The sequence below is a fragment of the Podarcis raffonei genome, chromosome 1, assembly GCF_027172205.1.
Source record: "Podarcis raffonei isolate rPodRaf1 chromosome 1, rPodRaf1.pri, whole genome shotgun sequence".
In the NCBI taxonomy this organism is placed as follows: domain Eukaryota; kingdom Metazoa; phylum Chordata; class Lepidosauria; order Squamata; family Lacertidae; genus Podarcis; species Podarcis raffonei.
In genome coordinates this window covers 38367918-38386413 of record NC_070602.1, presented here as the reverse complement: position 1 = coordinate 38386413, position 18496 = coordinate 38367918, and the positions used below count along the sequence as shown (strand labels likewise).

At 41.5% G+C, this 18496-nt stretch overlaps 1 protein-coding gene across 2 annotated transcripts in view; it reads right to left on the bottom strand.

Annotated features, from left to right (window-relative positions):
• STXBP6 (syntaxin binding protein 6) overlaps nt 1–18496 on the bottom strand; it is a 93193-nt gene that overhangs the window by 42945 nt on the left and 31752 nt on the right. Inside the window, exon 1 of one of the 2 annotated variants that reach the window (XM_053381389.1) lies at nt 9460–9541. The exons of the other annotated variant lie outside the window; for it this stretch is intronic. Within the exon in view, the coding sequence (XP_053237364.1) occupies nt 9460–9526 (67 nt within the window). The 5' untranslated portion in view covers nt 9527–9541. Of the gene's footprint in view, nt 1–9459; nt 9542–18496 lie in introns of those variants that run through there. 2 annotated transcript variants of the gene reach the window in all.

The window sequence follows — 18496 nt, the reverse complement described above, 5'->3', positions numbered from 1 at the left end:
GACTACAAACTCCCATTATCCTTAACTAGCAGGACCAGTGGTAGGGGATGATGCGAGTTGTAGTCCAACAACATCTGCGGAGTCAAGGTTGAGAAACGCTGATCTAGATGGATAAAATTTCCCTACCACTGCTGTAAGTAATGAATGAGTATTTCAGAACATCACATCAATGGGAATGAATTCTCTCGTTAGCAGGAACCAAGTAATACTAAACCATAACAAAAAGTAGCTTAAGAATTTCTTGCATATTTCAAGTGTTCAAATAACTTTACTTTTGTGCCGATGAGGCACAAATGATACAAAGGGGATGCAGGGCTGTGCGTTTAGCTCTGCCCCCAATGTACACTGTACCTCCTTTCACATCAAGGATACTCAGGGAAAATGTCTGAAGTGGGGAACCTTTTCTGTCCTGTGTTTCTCCCCCCACCCCACCCCATGTAGTATATTCCTAGAGCAGTATTTTAAATCATATAGAAAGCCCATATCACTGGCTCTTCATAAGTTATCCCTCAACTTTTGAGGTGGAGAGAAGATGTGGGGTACTCAAGGGCACAGCTAAACATTAGTGGCCCCACAGTCATTTAGTACAGCTGTTGCTCCTTTAGACTGAGGAACACCTGGATAGCATTGCAACTACTCTACAATACGTTATCACTACTGCTGCTACTAAAACTTATATACTACTCTGCAGAAAAACTGCTGAAAGCAGTCGTTAAAGTAAACCCAATGTATGGTTCAAAGGCACCTGAAGCCACCATTTTGCTGAAGCGAATCAAGTCTGGGAAACACATGTATGTTGCCTTCCTCACAGAAGAAAGGCAGGAGACTGATGTAAGAAAACAATGAAAACTAGTCCCCTACTCACAGTAAACTAGTAAACTAGTCCCCTCACACAGTAAACAATTTTGTGACAGAGTGAGCAGGGCTTTGCAGTCCCTTCACTGCCATTAATCACGTGAGGGGAGGAACGCCTGAGGAGTACTACAGTACTATGAAGCGTTAATTGAGCTCAAAAGAAACAAACGGTCCCAAACACCACAGGCCAGGAAAATCCAACAGCAATCCAGTAAAATGCAGTGGACTAAAAACACAGCAATAAATCAGCCCTGAGTGCTCACTGGAAGGACAGATCGTGAAGTTGAGGCTCCAATACTTTGGCCACCTCATGAGAAGAGAAGACTGCCTGGAAAAGACCCTGATGTTGGGAAAGATTGAGGGCACAAGGAGAAGGGGACGACAGAGGACGAGATGGTTGGACAGTGTTCTCGAAGCTACAAACATGAGTCTGACCAAACTGCGGGAGACAGTGGAAGACAGGAGTGCCTGGCGTGCTCTAGTCCATGGGGTCACGAAGAGTCGGACACGACTAAATGACTAAACAACAACAAAGCTTAAAATTCAGTCAAGGTATATGCCCTCTGGAAAAGAGCAGCTTTTGCCTGCCTGCAAAAAAGCAGAAAGTGAGAGAAAAGTGTGGAAAAATTAACCTTTCATACAGCAGGTGGGGGGGGGGGGGGGCTAAGGAACCAGCAGGACCATCTATAAAGATTTGAACCAAGAACTTCCTCGGTCACAGCTCAATATTCTTTGCCGCTTAAGCTATATAACCTCTTGACTTGTGGAACATAATTCTTTAATTCAAGCTTGTTTGTTTGTTTGTTCTGCTGATTTTAGCAAAGTGACAGTCATAGTTTAAAAGGGGTGGGATTTATCACTTTCGTACCTTGTGTGCTGCATATTTTCTAACATGCATTTCAGCGCATTTTCTAATATGGTGTCAAACAGCATTTTTATTTCCTTTGAAGCAGGAGGGTGGGAGTAGCTCCAGTTCTTCTAGAGGACATTGCCCACTGAGTGAAGCATCCGTCTCCTCTGCCTCAGCTTTCTCTATTAGTAGCCTTCCTTATTTATCACCTAACTGGGGCCAGGAGAGGCCAATCTGAGCAGGTGGGGAAGGGAAGCGCAGGATTAGAGCAATTTATCACTGTTTGTCAGAGTTTGGCTGAACTGCACATTTGTATTACATGCCACGACTGTCTGCAGGGGTCAGACTCGGAACTCTTTCCTTTCCTATCTGAGCCCTGCAGCAATGGCATGACAATCTTCAAGTCAAGATAAGAAGAATACAAGACAAGGAGCTTTGGCACAATTCCTTCTCCCCTCTAAATAGCCTCCCCCCCACTGCACTATTTCAACAGCCAGGCAACATCAATAACTAGTTGATACCCGAATGTTACAGTTTTCAGAACGCACTGTTTAAAAGGATAAGTACAATTTCAAGAGATGCTATTAAACTCCTGTCCTAAAAACATTTGCCCCCAGGTGTTAAGACACTGCGGTACTGATGTAATGCCAGGTTTAAGGGAATAATAGGGAGTGCTGCATCCCATTCTAAGAACTTAAATGCTGGTGCAGCAAATAAGTTTCCAGGGGCTTCGAAACCCTTTAAGAACTCAATCCACTGACAGTATACAAAAGACCCTAAGCAGAAGGGTCTCTGTGTTGGGACAATGCATGGCATGCTTAGGCTCCCAGCAAAAGTGGTCATGAAGCGAGGGACCCATCTTGTCTGAATAACTGAACGACTGGGGGAAGGGGAAGGAATCACTGGCAGCACTTCAACACACCGAAAAGGATGTGGGTTGAAGCTGGGTGATCACACGGGGGGGGGGGGGGGAGAATGGCAGGCCAGATGCCCTGCAAGCCATTTTGACAGGCCACACCCCTGTCAATCACAGTTTTGCTAGTACAGTACTGTACCTACAATCAGGCACTGGTGATCAGCTGCATCTTTAACTGCCTTGCACAGATGAGATATAAAAGTCCACAAAATCAGTTCCAAAATTAGGATGGCTGACATAAAAGCCAGGACTCCGCATATTTGCAGCCACCCAAGCCAAAGGAAAAAAACAGTGCCATGTCATTCCCTTTGTGCTCAGAAATGGAAACTGCTTTTGCTCCTGAACTGAGAAGACAGTCACAGCTGCCCTGAACTGGGAAGAGTAAAAAACCAGGGCATTTCTTCGCCATTTTTTTATTTTATTTATATTCTGCTTTTCCTCCAAGGAGCTCAAGGTGGCATGTATGGGGCTTCCTCTTTTATCTTCACAACAACTGTGAGGTAGGTTAGGCTAAGACACAGTGGTTTGAATCATTTGGCATCACTGAGTTTTCCCTGTAGCTGAGCTTTCCCTGTATTATTGCTGAAGTGACTAACCTGTGGCCCTCCAGATATTGCTGAACTACAATCCTATCAGCCCCAGCTAACATGACCAGATGGCCAGGGATTGTGGGAATTGTAGTTCTGCAACATCTGGAGGGTACTGGTTGGCTATTTCAGGCAGGGCTCAATCACACACTCCCTGAGCAATGACAAGATAGGCAACACAAACACATTTTTCATTAAATAGAATCTGATCAGTCAAGCTCTCCTTATTTCTCTCATCCCACTACCACGGGTTATTAAGAGAACTATGGTTTTAAAACTACATTGTCAGAAGTAGCCTTTTTGGTCCTTATAATTTGTCAAGTTTTGTGTAGATTTAAGACATTTTAATTTTTGTTTTTTGTTTTTAAGAAACAGACTTCCACCAACCCCCAACCCCCAGTGGTGGTTTTAGCATCCTCTGAGAGATAATGATCACCTTCAAGCTTTGGTGCTATTATTAACATTCACATAGCAGGACACACATTAGGAAGAAAGGGAAGTCATTTGAGTTGACACTTTCACCCAGAGATGCAATAAATCTCTCTTAAATACTGTTGGGGATTTTACAAGAATGCCGTAAAAAACCCCAGCAGTAGCAATTTCCAAACAATTCTGTTCTCTCCTGCTGTCCAATTCTAAAACATAATTTAAAGGCTTCTTTCCAGCAAGAGGTGTGGATATGCTTTCTTTCCTTTCCTTTTCCCAAGCAAATTATCAGGCAGAGCTATTTTTTAAAGTTTAAATAATGAATAATTATACGGCACTGGTTTTCACAGGATTTCAAACAGAAATAATGGCAATAATTGTTATGGTTTAACTAATGGGCACTTTAAATTCCTACTGCATGAATTATAAACAGAAGTTTTTATATTTATAATTCATTCCATTTAGAAAATGGGCAGATAAGCTGCAGGTCCTCAGGTGTTCAAAATCCTTTCCCCAGCCATAACATCAGCCATTAAACAAGCATGTCAGTGCTATGATTCAAACATGTTTGCCTGGATTTTCCTGGTGCCTGGTTATTCCACATTTGAGTAAATTATGCAACTTCTCCTTTTCCCATTGTAGTCAATGCTTTCCATTTCACATGCATGGTACAACTCACTAGTACCACCACTTAGCACTTTATCTTGCACTCTGTTCTATCATGCAATTAAGCTAATGGTGAGAAGATACAAACAGACAGAAGGAAGTACTACTTTTCACAGCATATAATTTATTGTACCGTATACACAGGTCTTGCTATCCAAACACAATGCTTCTCAGGAAATTGTTTGTTAGGTGAGTGTTCACATAATGAGTTTATGATTTCCACTGATTCCTATGGTGAAATTTCTAATGTGCTCCTCACCATAGAATTTTGACCCCAAAATTACAGAAAACCCTGGGAAACCCTCTGAAACCTTGCAAAAGGCATGATTTCTTGTGAAATACATGCCATCGATCTGTGAAGCACAAAAAATTAAGGGTTGTTTAAGGCTGCTTAATTGTTTACAGTCCTACATGGTGGTACAGCTGTTTGGATATCTGAATCTGTGGTGTGTGTAGTGAGGTTTGAGTACTAGTTCCTCATGTTTCAATAAGCAAATTTTTGTATGAGCATTTGGATAGCAGGACCTGCATGCATTTGCTACCCCAAGATGTAATGACAACACTAAGATACAATGATAGCTTTAAAAAGGAATTGGACAAGCTTATGGTAGATACGGCTATCAAGTGCTACCAGTCACAAGGGCTATACACTACCACCAAGATCAAAGACTAGATGCCTCTGAATATCAGCTGCAGGGAAACATGCACCCCTGGCTATCAGAGGTGCTGCTGGTAATCAATAGGATGGGTTGGTTAATTTATGGTTCTCCAGATGCTGATGAACTACAACTCCCTTTAACCCAGACCATTGACCCTGCTGGCTGAAACTGATAGGAGTTAGGGTCCATCAACATTTGGATGGCCACAGGTTAGCCAACCCTGCTGTAGGATCTCAAAATTGCATTACTCTGAATTAAGAAGTAAAGAGAACATATTGTCATTCATTAATGTCTTCAGTTGGTTTGTTTAAATATAAGGTGCCATGCAACATCCAACCTGGATAGGAACCTCACCACTGGGAGAGAAGTCCCAAACCCAAACAAAATAAATATGTAGGAGAAAAATAATAAAGAAAGCTAGGCACCAATGGAAGCAAGTAACTTGACATTTTTACAAATGTGCACAGTCATAAAAATGAGGACATTTATTTGACAAGAGTATTATTATTTTTACTTCCATATTGGAATTATCATAATAATTACTTCTGCTGTTCATAAACATGTATTGTCTATGAACAGAGAAAGGTGTTACAGTTCTTTCTTAAAAATCAAGAAAACCTAAAACACAGCTAATAAATGTGATTTATTACCACTGGATACAGAAATATTGAGAGGGGTGCAATATAATCAGTGGTCTGGTTATGTCACAATAGTGTGTTCAAGCTAGAAAAGAGGCTCACCTTCTGAAGTAACGAAAATCCAATCATCATTATGCTATAATCAGGTTTACTTTAGGCATTTGTTCCTCCAGTCAGGGTATTCACCCATGTGTTGTCCTGTTTACTATGATGATATTCATTTCTGTTAAGTCCTGTCATCTTTTTGATGGCTTAATGTGGTGTAATTAACAGAAAGGGTAGATATGAGGCATCAGTAATACAGTCCTGAAAGCATTTGCAATGAATACATGGGAAATGCTCTCCTTCCCTCCTTCCATTTAGGGGGATGAAAAACAGCAATGCATACAAGCTCTATCTACATCTTCCCGCACTCTCCATTTATTTTCAATGGTCTGCTCATTAGAGTCCTTAGGAAAGCAGTGAAAGAAATCACACTGACTATGCACAGCACTAGTCAGAGATGAGATACATATTCAGTGTTCTTGCAGGATCTAGTTTAGAGTCTTAGCAGGTTTGGGGCTTAAGCAGAAGGCTTCACAAGATCTAGGGTACGTCAGATGCAGGGAGACAGGTCTGAGAAAGGAGTCTGTAGCAGATGAAGTGTGTTTTACTTCCAAGTCTATAATTCTCAGTTAATATATTGACAGAAGCCAAATAAGAATTCCACTGACTTCACCATTAACTCTTCTGGAATAAATCATTTGAGGGATTGAAGCGTGTTTCTCATACAGTCTAGAAAGGATACATAAAGACGCACAGTTTCTTAAAATGAGATGCAATGGTGTCCTGGAACTGGATATTCTCAGAATAATAAAGTACCAGAAAGCAGCAGCACAGTTTCTATATTTAAACTATGCTTTCTTTTACTCTCCATTTCTCTGTAGTGTTCCTTTAATGGCTGTGTGTGGAGCTGGAGGGCAACCATTTCAGAGATGGCCCTGAGGGAAGGTCACTTGCAAACTGTCCTTCACCTTGTTACCACTCATTCCTAGTTAGTCTAAACTGGGTAGACAGTGAACTTCCAAATGATTATGTCTTACCTATCCAGGAATAGGACACCTTCCAGTTCAGCTCCCCAGTCAAACCATCTCCCCCACCTTACCAACCATTACTTAAACCAGGGGTGGATAGCATGTGATTCTTCAATTTTTACTCAACTCCTAGCTCCCAATAGCCCCAGTCAACATGGCCAATAGTCAAGGATGATGGGAGCTGTAGGATAAGGTTAGCTACCCTAAACACTATATGGATGTGGGGTCAAAATTGATATGGAGGCAGGCAATCCTACCGTCAAAGTGGCTGGCAAACAAGTCACAGTGGGCTTCCTAAAATTCTAAATCTCCATTCCCTGAATCAGTCCACCACCCCTGCAAGGGGGTGGGGGTGGGGATTGGAGCCATAAGTTCAAAGTTCACCAGGAACTTGACTGACCATGACAATGGGGTGATATCCCGTCCCCCAACTCATCATGGAGTCCTGAGCCAGAATACTAGAGGCAGACTCATCATGCAAGTTGAATTACTCCAACACTACCCTCCAAAACTTTCTCCACCAGTTTGGTAACAGAAGCTGCTGACAGCAGCATTGAGAGTACATCACAGGAACCCTAGTTTCCTGTCTCCTGGGCCTGGTACCAGGTGCAGGTCCTCAAAGTCAGCTCCAAGACAGAGAAGTTTCCTCTTAATGGAGATGGAAGTCCTGTGGACCACAGTCATGCCCCACCCCACAGCCTATGAGTATCTGGATGGGCACAGCGGGGTCAAATATGTCTCAGTAATACACCCCAGATCTTTCCTTCCAACTATGATTCTATGAATCTATGATATGCCAATTTGGCATTAAACACCAAGACACATAAGCTGGTGGTCACAAGCAACTAGGAACCCAACCACAGAAGGGATGGAAACAAGGAATAATGTGTAAATAAGCCTTGCTCTCTCCTTCCATGGTGACTTATCACATCCGTGTGTATCCCCTGCATATGTTCACTGAAACTGAGGTGGCATCACCAATGTCCCACCCTTGCAAAACAGCTGCTCCCATGCACATAATGTAAACAACAGACCTCCCCCCCCCCCGACAAAAAATATCTACTGCAATCAGCCAATTGTCCTAGAAGATATCTGACAGGTTAGAACAGTTTTACTAAAAGCACACGATCCACACAGTCCCGACCACACAAAAGCACATGTGCTCCAACCTTGGCTCACACCCAGGAAAGGCCAACCTTCTGCCAATTAGACTCCCACTCTGAGGACATCTGGCAACTTTCTTCTGTCAGACAATTCACTGCAAAGGCTCCCACCCTGTGTAGGAGAAACACATGCTTTAAACCTACCCAACCATCATGGTTGAAACTGAAAGGGGATTCACAAGCCTGCTTTCCCCTTCCCACAGACTCCCTTTGGTGTCACCCGTGCCAAGGCAAGCCTGCTGCCCAAGGGTGCCGGCTTTTTATGCCCCCTGCTGCAAGAGACTCTGCCAAGGGCAGCATATAAGAAGAGCCTGCTGGATCAGGCCAATGGCCCATCTAATCAAGACTGTTCTCACAGTAGCAAACCAGATGCCTGTGTCCACAAGCAAGACCCATGAGCAGGAGCTGTCTTCCTTCCTGTGGCTTCCAGCAACTGATAAAATTATCTCAGGCAGAGAAGAAGGAAAGTGTTTCAGTTCTTCCAGCATTTACAGGGAACCTTAGATATCTCAGGTAACTGTGATTCCTGCGCAGCAGGAGGTTGGACTACATGACACTCTGGGTTACTTCCAGCTTTAGAATTCCATTATTCTAGGATCAGCAGCCCAGGGAATGAACAAAACCACACATATGGTCAGGTCCTCACTCCTTGGGCAGATCTTCTCTAGTCCCACCATGTTATAGCTATTCTTAAAATGACAGGCCTTCTATGTGGAAGTTCATGTCACAGTCTGTTAGCAAGAATTCTGAGTAACACTGAAGTTGTAACACCAGCTGTAAGAACAGTGTGAACAGTGTTGTGAAACTGCAAATCCCTCCAGAATGAACTGGGTCTATTATTATCTGACACGAGGGCTGGCAAGCTGAGGGAAATAAAACAGCAGAATAATTTTAGCTCAGAATCCGCATTTCAAACAAAAAAAACGTGTTCTCGGCTAGAATGGGATAACGTAATTTTATGTAACAGAATATTTAACCTTTTATACCATACCAGATTTATAATCTATGACACTCACCAGCCTAAGTGTTTTGGATGACAGAATTTGGATGCAATGGTAAACCATGGTTTTAGCATTACAACAATGAGCCTTAGGCTTGTGTGCTCCCATTTACCTCTCTTCTGGTGAAGTCAGAACAAGGGGTATCAGAAATTTCTGTTTCTATTTTATATTATAGCTAAAGGTGGTCCAGAACAGGATTGGTGAGTCTGTGGCCCTCCAGATGTTGATGGACTACAACTCCCATCATCCCTGACCATCGGCCATGGTGGCTGGGGTTAATTAAGGACGTGAAGTCCAACAACATCTGGATGGCTACAGGTTCTCCATTCCTAGTTTAGCAAGTCAGCCTAATGCAGAAGTGTGATTAATCCTAACTTTGGTTAGGTAAAACAAGCCCCATATCTATTCAGGCTGGCAGTAGATCTTCAAAGTCTCAGATAGAAGTATTTCTCATCACCTGAGTCCCTGATGATGACAGGGACTGAAAAAGGTAAAGTAACAGGAAAATGAATGAGCAAATACACTGGGTGGAATCCAACTGGTGCCCTTGTGTTCACAAGGGGACTTTTGATCCAATGGACACCAGTTCTGATAAAAGGAGGGTATGAGGTTTTTGTTAATTCACCTTCTTCCTGTGGCCCCCACACAACACCACTTTTCTTTTTGAGGGCTCCCAATTTTGTGGGGTCCATTTGGGAGTTGCAAAGGAGAGCGAGAAAAATCTGTAAAGTACCAGTTTGGGGAAGGTAAAAGGGTACTTGTCATGTTTTCTACTATCCCTATTGAATAGGGAGCAATGAGGCCATACAGCAGTTCTATGATACAACATAAAATTTTTCAGTGACTAGATTTGAGAGGCTGTGAGAGCTGGGTTAAGAAACACTTGAAAAGGTTGAAGAGTTAAAAAAAAATATAAAATAGCCACAGGAATTCAGTGCCCTTTTTCAGTACAAATCAGCCTACTGTTGGTCCCAATACATGGAATCACAGCAAAACAGACCCATTTGATTTTCAGTTGCTTGGATGATACTCCTCTCCCTCTTAACAGCATGGATGTTGAAATATATATTAAATGATATCCTGGTTCACTCTTATACTGCTTGTTACAAATTCAGTTTCTCTCTCTCTCTTTCTCTCTCTTAGCTGGGTTCTAATGCTCCCTCTCCTACATGACACTAAAATATCTTTATTCCTAGTAGCGGATAAATATTTATCAGACACCTGGAGAATAGACCATGTTGAGGCTGAAATTAGCCAGATAATAGGTCACATTTTGGCATTTTTATCTTCATTTGCAAATAACTATTTTCTTTGATTTTGCCACAGACGCACACAACCATTGCATAGTTCTATATGCAAACATCTAACCTATTCCTTCCTTTTTAACTTTATGCAGTTTCCATATGGGATGGAACACACACACACACACACACCATATAGTAAGTCTAAGTTAATGTGTAAAAACAGTTCACTGATCATGAGAAAATAAAGAATATATATTTTAAACACTCAAAGGACTCAGTATTATTATTTTTACAGGAGAAGGTCAAACACATAAACAAAAGCTATTACGGATGTTAATACAAGATGCATATAGAACCTAGATTCTGTTTACGTAACAAGAATTTCAACCTTTCAGAACAAAGCAAGTTGGTTCAATGTAACACAACATGAATGTCCCAATAGTAGCCATAATAATAATAGCCATAAAGGTGGGATTCAACTAAGTTTTACTCAGAATAGGCCCATTTAAATTCATGAACATGGCTAAGTTAGGGCCATTCATTTCAATCGGTCTACTCAAAATAAAACTTACGCTGAATACCACCCTTTGCAGCTACTCTTAAGTTACCTAGTCCCAATCCATCAGCAGGCTATCCTGCTCTCTGCACAGCAGAACTGTGCTGAAGTGTGGGTTAACAATCTTTCAATAGCCTAGCCTGCTCAGCATTGTTTAAAAAAGATTATGTACACCCTGGTGCTGGAATGCGGGAAATGCTCTGTGTAGAATTAAGCTGAACGAAACAAAGGAACGGAAAGGCAATTGCAAAACAAGAGAACATTGCAGAAGCAGAGGGAGTGTATTTATGCTGGAATACTATGCGAGTGCTTTTACACTGAATTGATACAGCAGGAACATTCAGCTACTAAACCTTTTCTTCTTACAAGGAAATGATGGGGAAGAGGATGAGACATAACACTGACAGCCCTCTGACACTGTTTGGGTCCTTGGAGGGGGAAAAATGCAAGTTTCCCATATCTTCTGCTACATTTGTGAGAAAGATGCCTGAGTCCCTTGAGAAGTAAAACTGCTTATTTACCGGACAATAAAGAGTTCATATAGGAAAAGGCTTGGAATTTACACTCTGCTCTTTTGAAATATTCAGCCTTTGAAAATTCACTCATCAATAGGTTTAACGTTTCCACAATGTTAGCCTTTATGAGGATTTATAGGCAATATTCCGCCTTTCCTGTAGGAGCGTCTCCACCCCCACCATTCTACCCGGACACTGGGGCCAGCGCCGAGGGCCTCCTGGCAGTTCCCTCACTGCAAGAAGCCAAGTTACAGGGAACCAGGCAGAGGGCCTTCTCGGTAGTGGCACCCACCCTGTGGAATGCCCTCTCACCAGATGTCATGGAAATAAGCAACTATCTGACTTTTAGAAGACATCTGAAGGCAGCCCTATTTAGGGAAGCTTTTAATGTTTGATGGACTACTGTATTTTAATATTTTGATGGAAGCCACCCAGAGTGGCTGGGGAAGCCTAGCCAGATGGGCAGGGTATTAATAAATAATAATAATAATAATAATAATAATAATAATAATAATAATAATAATTTATTAATTTCCTGTTAAACCTGGAGTCCAACTCCTGCTAATGTGGAAGAAGATGTGCACATCACTTGCACCTCTTTTAGCTTCCATTGTAACATGGGGAAGGAGGGCTGAAAAGTTTCTCTTGCAGGCTGGCCTGTAAACCTACAAACTGGGGACAAACAGCTGAACCAAAGGCAAACTGCATACCGTATTTTTCGCTCTATAAGACGCACCTAGTTTTGAGAGGAGGAAAACAAGAAAGCAACGCAAAGCCTCCTGAGCGAAGAGGGAGGAGCGCTCCGGCTGCACTCAAGAGGCTTTGCGTGGCTATCTCTGAAGCCAGGAGAGCAAGAGGGATCGGTGCGCACCGATCCCTCTTACTCTTCTGGCTTCAGAGATAGCTGCACAGCCTGCATTTGCTCCATAAGACGCACACACATTTCCCCTTACTTTTTAGGAGGGGAAAAGTGCATCTTATAGAGCGAAAAATATGGTAATTGGCTCAATAGTACCATTTTAGGTGAAACATATGAGTGCTGGCTGCATTTTTAGTGGAGGACCCCGACATCTTTAACTCCATGGGTATTCAAATAACCAAAAAATAAAATATATCTACATTTTCAGCTATTTTTAATTGAAGTCTTTCTTGTGGTTTTATAATTGTGTTCTTTTTTTAAAAAAAATCAAAATAGAAATATTAGCATAACAACTCAAGTACATACACATAGGCTATATGGAAGTAAACCTTAAATTAGACATATTTTATAGACAAAGTTACCAGAAGTCATATTTTCAAACCAATTTTTCACTTTCTCATATTGAGGAATAAATATTTTTGTAAAATCAAAACTCTACATTTAAGTTTAGTTTGCAATATTTTGTAGATCCACAGCCCTTATTTATGATCAAGGAAATGGTGTTCTATTTTAAAGTATGGTTTACTTATCTCAACAGTGCTTACATTTGCTTATCACCAGCATATTTAGTCACTCTGAATAGACCATACCAATACCTAATCTTAAGATTCTTTGCATTCCTGTAATGCAGCTCGTCTGTGATTCTGGAATGGGCTTGCTCTCTGAAGTCTCAAGTGGTGCCTCTCTCCTGAACTGACTCGACTAACAATTTTTTAAAAATTATGACTAGCAGAATGCAATACCTGGGGATGGTGCGAGATCAGTTTGAATACACCCCGCCCCCACCACACACGCAACCTTCTACTAAAGAGGTCAGGGTGAGTACCAGCACAATTCTAAACATGGCTACATCAGAAGCAAGTCCCACTGAATTCAGCTTGACATACTCTCAGGTAAGAAGCTACAGGACTGCAACCTATAAGTACTTTACTGGTCAGATACCCATTCTTTTAAAGAAAGGGAAAAACAACAAGCTCCCATCACATTCTCTAGCCGCAAAATTGGAGCTGGCAATGGAAACTGGGGATTGTTCCTGTCTTCACAATAGGGTGCAACGTGTGGCAAGAGTATTAATGGATCAGATTGTTCTTCCATTCACACCTACATGCGAACCTGTCACGCATGCTCAAAGTAGTACAACTTTTGGCAGAGGTTACTGCACGATGGTCATGCTCCTGCCAATTTAGAAAGGTTTGGGGGAATGAGCAAGAACAGCAAATGCCACTATATTTATAATACTTATATTTACACAAAATGGCAGACAGTGAAGAAAGTGGTTTTGTGGCTTGAAGTCCTAATGCACAAATATAAAACGGCAAGATGGCTAGTTGTTACAAGTTACACAGGCTACTCAAATCCACATTGCTTAAATGGGCCAGATGGGTGGGGTATTATTACTACTGCTACTACTATAATACTTAAGCACAACAGTCCCTCCACAAAGATAGATGGAGACTGAGAAACTGCCTAGGGAACCAGCAGAGTTGCAACAGAAGTCCATATGCAATGTGCGGAGGAGGAAAGAGTGCTCAGATGCAAATGACTGAAGTTTGGATATTGCAAGGTTGAAAGCCTTTGAGGCCCAGGAAATAAGGAATAAGGGAAATAAGGAAAGGTAGAGATAGGAGGGAGAAACAAGATTTGTCCAGAGAAAGGAAGGACAGAGTTGTTTCCTGACTTTCACTGTAGGTTGCCATGGCCAAGTCTGGGGTTCCTAGCATTGGTTCAATTGATTTTGATACTCTGTCCTCAGCAAACTACACTGACAGCTTATAAATCACCTCCACTTTCTGAAAGGGCACCCAATGGTGTCAAGTGGGAACAGGAAGTGCCTTCAAATGAAGTTCAAAAATAGAAAAAGGTTTCCTTTTTGGATAACACTGACATGCATTTCCTACAAGGATCCTGACTAATCTGAAGAAATTACAAAACACTGCTTAAGAGGCAGAGAGAGGAGATGAGGAATATAACGAAGGAAGTCAAGTTGTTTCTACAGCCATTCACAGGATCAGGGCCGTTTTGTAAAACAGAGGAGCATGGAGCATCCTCCTGGAGGAATAAAAGTATTTCACATGTGGACTAATCCATGGGGCATAAGCTGCTGGAGGAGATACCCAGTTATAGGAATGAAGCACCCTGGCAAGGCTTTAGCTCTAAGACACAAAGCGTGATTAATGTTAGTTCTGGACTGAAGGTATATTGAATTGCAATTAACATAAGCACTGAATTACTATCAGACATATCAATACAAACTTCCCACAAGGGGATCAGAAGAGCTCTCTGGCAATTCAGAATTCACAGCCAGGTGACTGAGTTGTCTCTTGTGGGAAAAGATGTCGAGGCTTCCCAGGACGTGAACATTTTTAGACTAAATCCAATTATCAGTGGGAAGGGCTTGTTGAAGGAGTAAAGATGTATGTTTGCATTAGATTCTTTGAGGGAAGCTATGACTGTTTAAAGAGGTATGATACTACTTTAAATGTATGGTGCAGTTGGGGCCTTAATCTGCCATTTGCCCAGTGTGTCAAGAGACTTTCTTAAGGGTAGTATCTATTTAAGCATTCTGCAAATAACTAATTTCATACAAATTGTAGTACTCCTAAACTGCACAGGTCTTGAAACACTCACTACAGCTTATCTTGAGATTTCTGCCAACTTCAACACCTTTCTAAAAGCAGAACAGCATACACTCAGGCCACACAGAACTGGGAGAAGAGGAACATGAATTCCACATTTTTGCATATTCTAACTTAGTTCAGAGAGAAGGGTCTGAACCTTACACATCCTACTGGTGACTGGGGCTGGGTGTGCTTTTAACAGTGTGTGCGTGTGTGTGTGCACGCACACACACGTATGTGCAAATTCTTTGGTTGCATCAGAACAAAATCACACACAACTGCCACGTCAATAGGATCTTCATACTGATGTGATTCATTTGCAAGGCTTCTAATTCTCTAACATTCTTCCTGCAGAACCTACAATTCTTGCTTTCGCCTACTGGAAATACATGCAACTGGGAAACCACTTATTTGTGTTATGGGGGCATGAAATCACAGAGTAGTCTCTCCCCCTCCCCTTACTTCTACTGGATGCCTGGAGATTCTGGATTTCTGGAGAGAAACACTCTCTCAAGACACTCTCTCAAGAGGCATGTATAGGGAACGGCATCAGACTCTCTTCCCTATTCCTTCCATGGCTGGTCTAAGGGGAGTTCTGTTCTTGAAAAAGCAGCGCCAAAGCGCAAATGTTTAAACCTTTCCCCCAAGCATGCCTCCTGATCCTAGCTGCTCAACCGAGGAAACTGTATTTTTGGAGTGAACGATTTAGATCAGAAAATGAGCATTGTGGGGTGGGGGTGGGGAGAATGATTTAACAATTCCACTACTGTACTACCTCAGTGATTGAATTAGCACCTCACCCTCCAAATAAAAAATTCCATTTAGTAGAGAAAGGTTAGAAACCTAGGATTACCACCTGCTTCTAATTTCACATAAGCCACAAACTCTCTTGCCTTAGGCAAACCACTTTCACCTTCCCTATAATATAGGAATGAGATTTGCCTATCCCTACAAAGATATTGTTAAGGATTGGTGAGATAATATACAGAAAGCACTCTGAACAATTCAAAAGCTCTATATAAAATGTAAACCTTTGTTATTATGATAATTTAAAGCCCTAAATGTGTAGTCCTGTCTTCCACAGATGGTCCTAACAAAATTGGCTATCTATGATAAACCTACCATGGAGTCCGAATAAGAGATTTTTCTTCCCTGTGTTTCTCAAGTTCAACTATTTTTCATGAAGGAACAAAACTATGAGCATGCTTAAAAGGAGAATGGTGACAGCAGGACAAGGAGAGTTAATAATAATATTCCAAACTGTCATGCCTGTGTCATTACATAAGACTATGTCCTATATACCTAGACCTTTCTTTCTAAAAATAAAATAATATATTTCAACCAACTCATTAGGAACAGGTAATAATAGAGAACTTCTGTTCATTATCTGCTAGACATTTCTCATTCTGAGCAATAATTACATGGTTTGGTTAAAAGAAAAATGCAACTGTTTTAGACAGAGCACAAAGGAAATTAGGCATTTTAAAAGTATATTACAGGCAGGGGTGAGGTGGTGTCAAATCAAGATGTCAAATTATGGGAACTGGAGCTTAGCCTTCCCTCAGAAAATGGCTCAAAAACCTGTTCTGTGTTCAGTGCTCATGGAAAGAGACAGAGGCAACCATAAAGGGAGTCTGCAAACATAGGTGTATGATGCAGAAGGATGGTCTTTATTAGCAAGTGGTCTTCAAGAGATTTGAGAGATTCCAAAATAGTTCAAAATGTTTGTATTTAAGCCTTAGCAGATGGTCATGATGTGATGAGTAGGGATGGGTGATATATTGCAATATATCACCGGCTAAACATTGTGATATATTGATATGAGGATGGAACTATGTAGAGGTGAAGATGCGCATGACTACTTTGCTTTGCATAGCAAATGTCAGAAAGAATGGCTTCATAGGCTGTCAGGGACTGGACTGAACAGGAGGAATGGGAAATGAGCCCTTGGTCTGATCGGCTCCTCTCAGAAGAGGAGGAGGAATGGGAAGTTTCGCCCCCCCTCCACCCCCAGTCTCCAGCAGCTTCAGCAGAGAGGGAGACAGGAATGATGTACAGCTGAATGAGGAAATCCCAAGTTACAAGATAGTGATGGTGGAGGAGGAGGGGGAAGTTAGAGAGCAGACAGCAAAGACCTCCCTGGAGAGTATGGGAGACCCTCCTAGTCCAAAGACGCATCCCTTTCAAGAACAGAGAATACAGAGGGATGTGACTCCTGTGACTTCCTGTAGGTTTCCAGGATGCTGCGGGAGACGGAAGAGGAGGGACTCAGAGTAGCCAACGTCTCCTATGCGTGGAGACAAGGATCTTTTGTTTTCCAACCAGATGACTGAATAAAAAGCCATAAAATACGAACTCTTTTTCTTCTTGCCTCTGAGGCTACCGGGGGGGGGGGGGGAGAGGATAATCCACACCTGACATAGGCAGTTAGTTCTCTTTAGCAAGATGCAGGCCTTTTCCCTTCTTCTCAAGTGGCCCGTGCTTTGGTACACAAGAGCTGTATGAACAACTCAAGATCAGCCTGAAATTTGTATATTTCATAATGGTATAATGTTAACTGAAAATATGCATTTCTGCAAGATTTAGAACTTTTTTTGGTTAATGTAGTAGTTAATGTTTCTCAATGATTGAGGTTCAGAGCCTTTTTAGTTCTACCATCACAGTAGTCAATGTGACAGTAACTCCATTCCATACTTAACATACTCAAAAATAAAAATAAATTGAAATCTGCTCTGTTGAGCTTGAATATCCAGCCCCTAACCTCTATCGTCTATATCTCTATGGTTTTGCCAATGCATGCCATGCTGCTATGATTTGGTTTGGTCTCAAATAATAATTTTATTAAATCTTTTTGTTTAAAGGATACAAGGAGGTAAATCTGAAGGGCACATTCAGTAAGATTGTGCAATACTTTTGCTACCAATCCCTTGTCACTATTTATTGCCAGTCTTTCACATACTTTTTGTGAATAAGATTATCTGGGGGCTTTTAGAAGTACATGGCAGGTACTGAAATACCTATTCTCAATCTCCTGGAAAACCCCTGAGGTGTTAACACACAGAGCTGACAATGAAAACACTGGAAAGACTAATCACTTAATTAGCATAGCATGCTGTGCAGTGCATGTGTACTCAGAAGTAAGTCCCATTCCCAAGTAAGTGTGCACAGGACTGCAGTGTAAATCTTATTTGTGGAATAGGGGTAGTATCTTAACAGAAGACGAATTTTGTATGAATCAGAATATACCATCTGCTTTATTCAAAGCATTCTTACAACTTACAAAGTTCTTGTGTAATAAGGAGAATTATTATGTTCTTCCACAATATTGCATCTTTACAATAAATGGGTTCAATTCTACAGCCCTCTGAAGGATTAGCTACAAAAATGAATGGAAGGTAGGCAGGCAATTCTGTATGAAACTTGTACTGTACAACTATTTGTCATATTCTGAAATTATTACAAAGTGGGGAAGAAAGAAGAGGGCATGCTGAGAGGAGGACACAGGAGCCTGAGGCTTGTTTACATCTGAATAAGGCCATTACACAGTTTGTCAGTTCACTATATATATATAATTGACCACGTTAATAGACAACTATTACCCTGTAGATCTAATCTTACTGGAAATGAATTCTGTAAGGCTTGGGTTTTGTAGCTTTTCTTCATTTTCAAGGACAGCGAAGCCATCTGGTTGACAGCTGCTTGGCTTTGAAAAGTTGTCATGTACATTACACTATCCTCAAAAATCATCAGGAGACAGTTATTTTCACACTTTGGGTCCTCTCAGATATTACAACACCACCCATAAAGTAT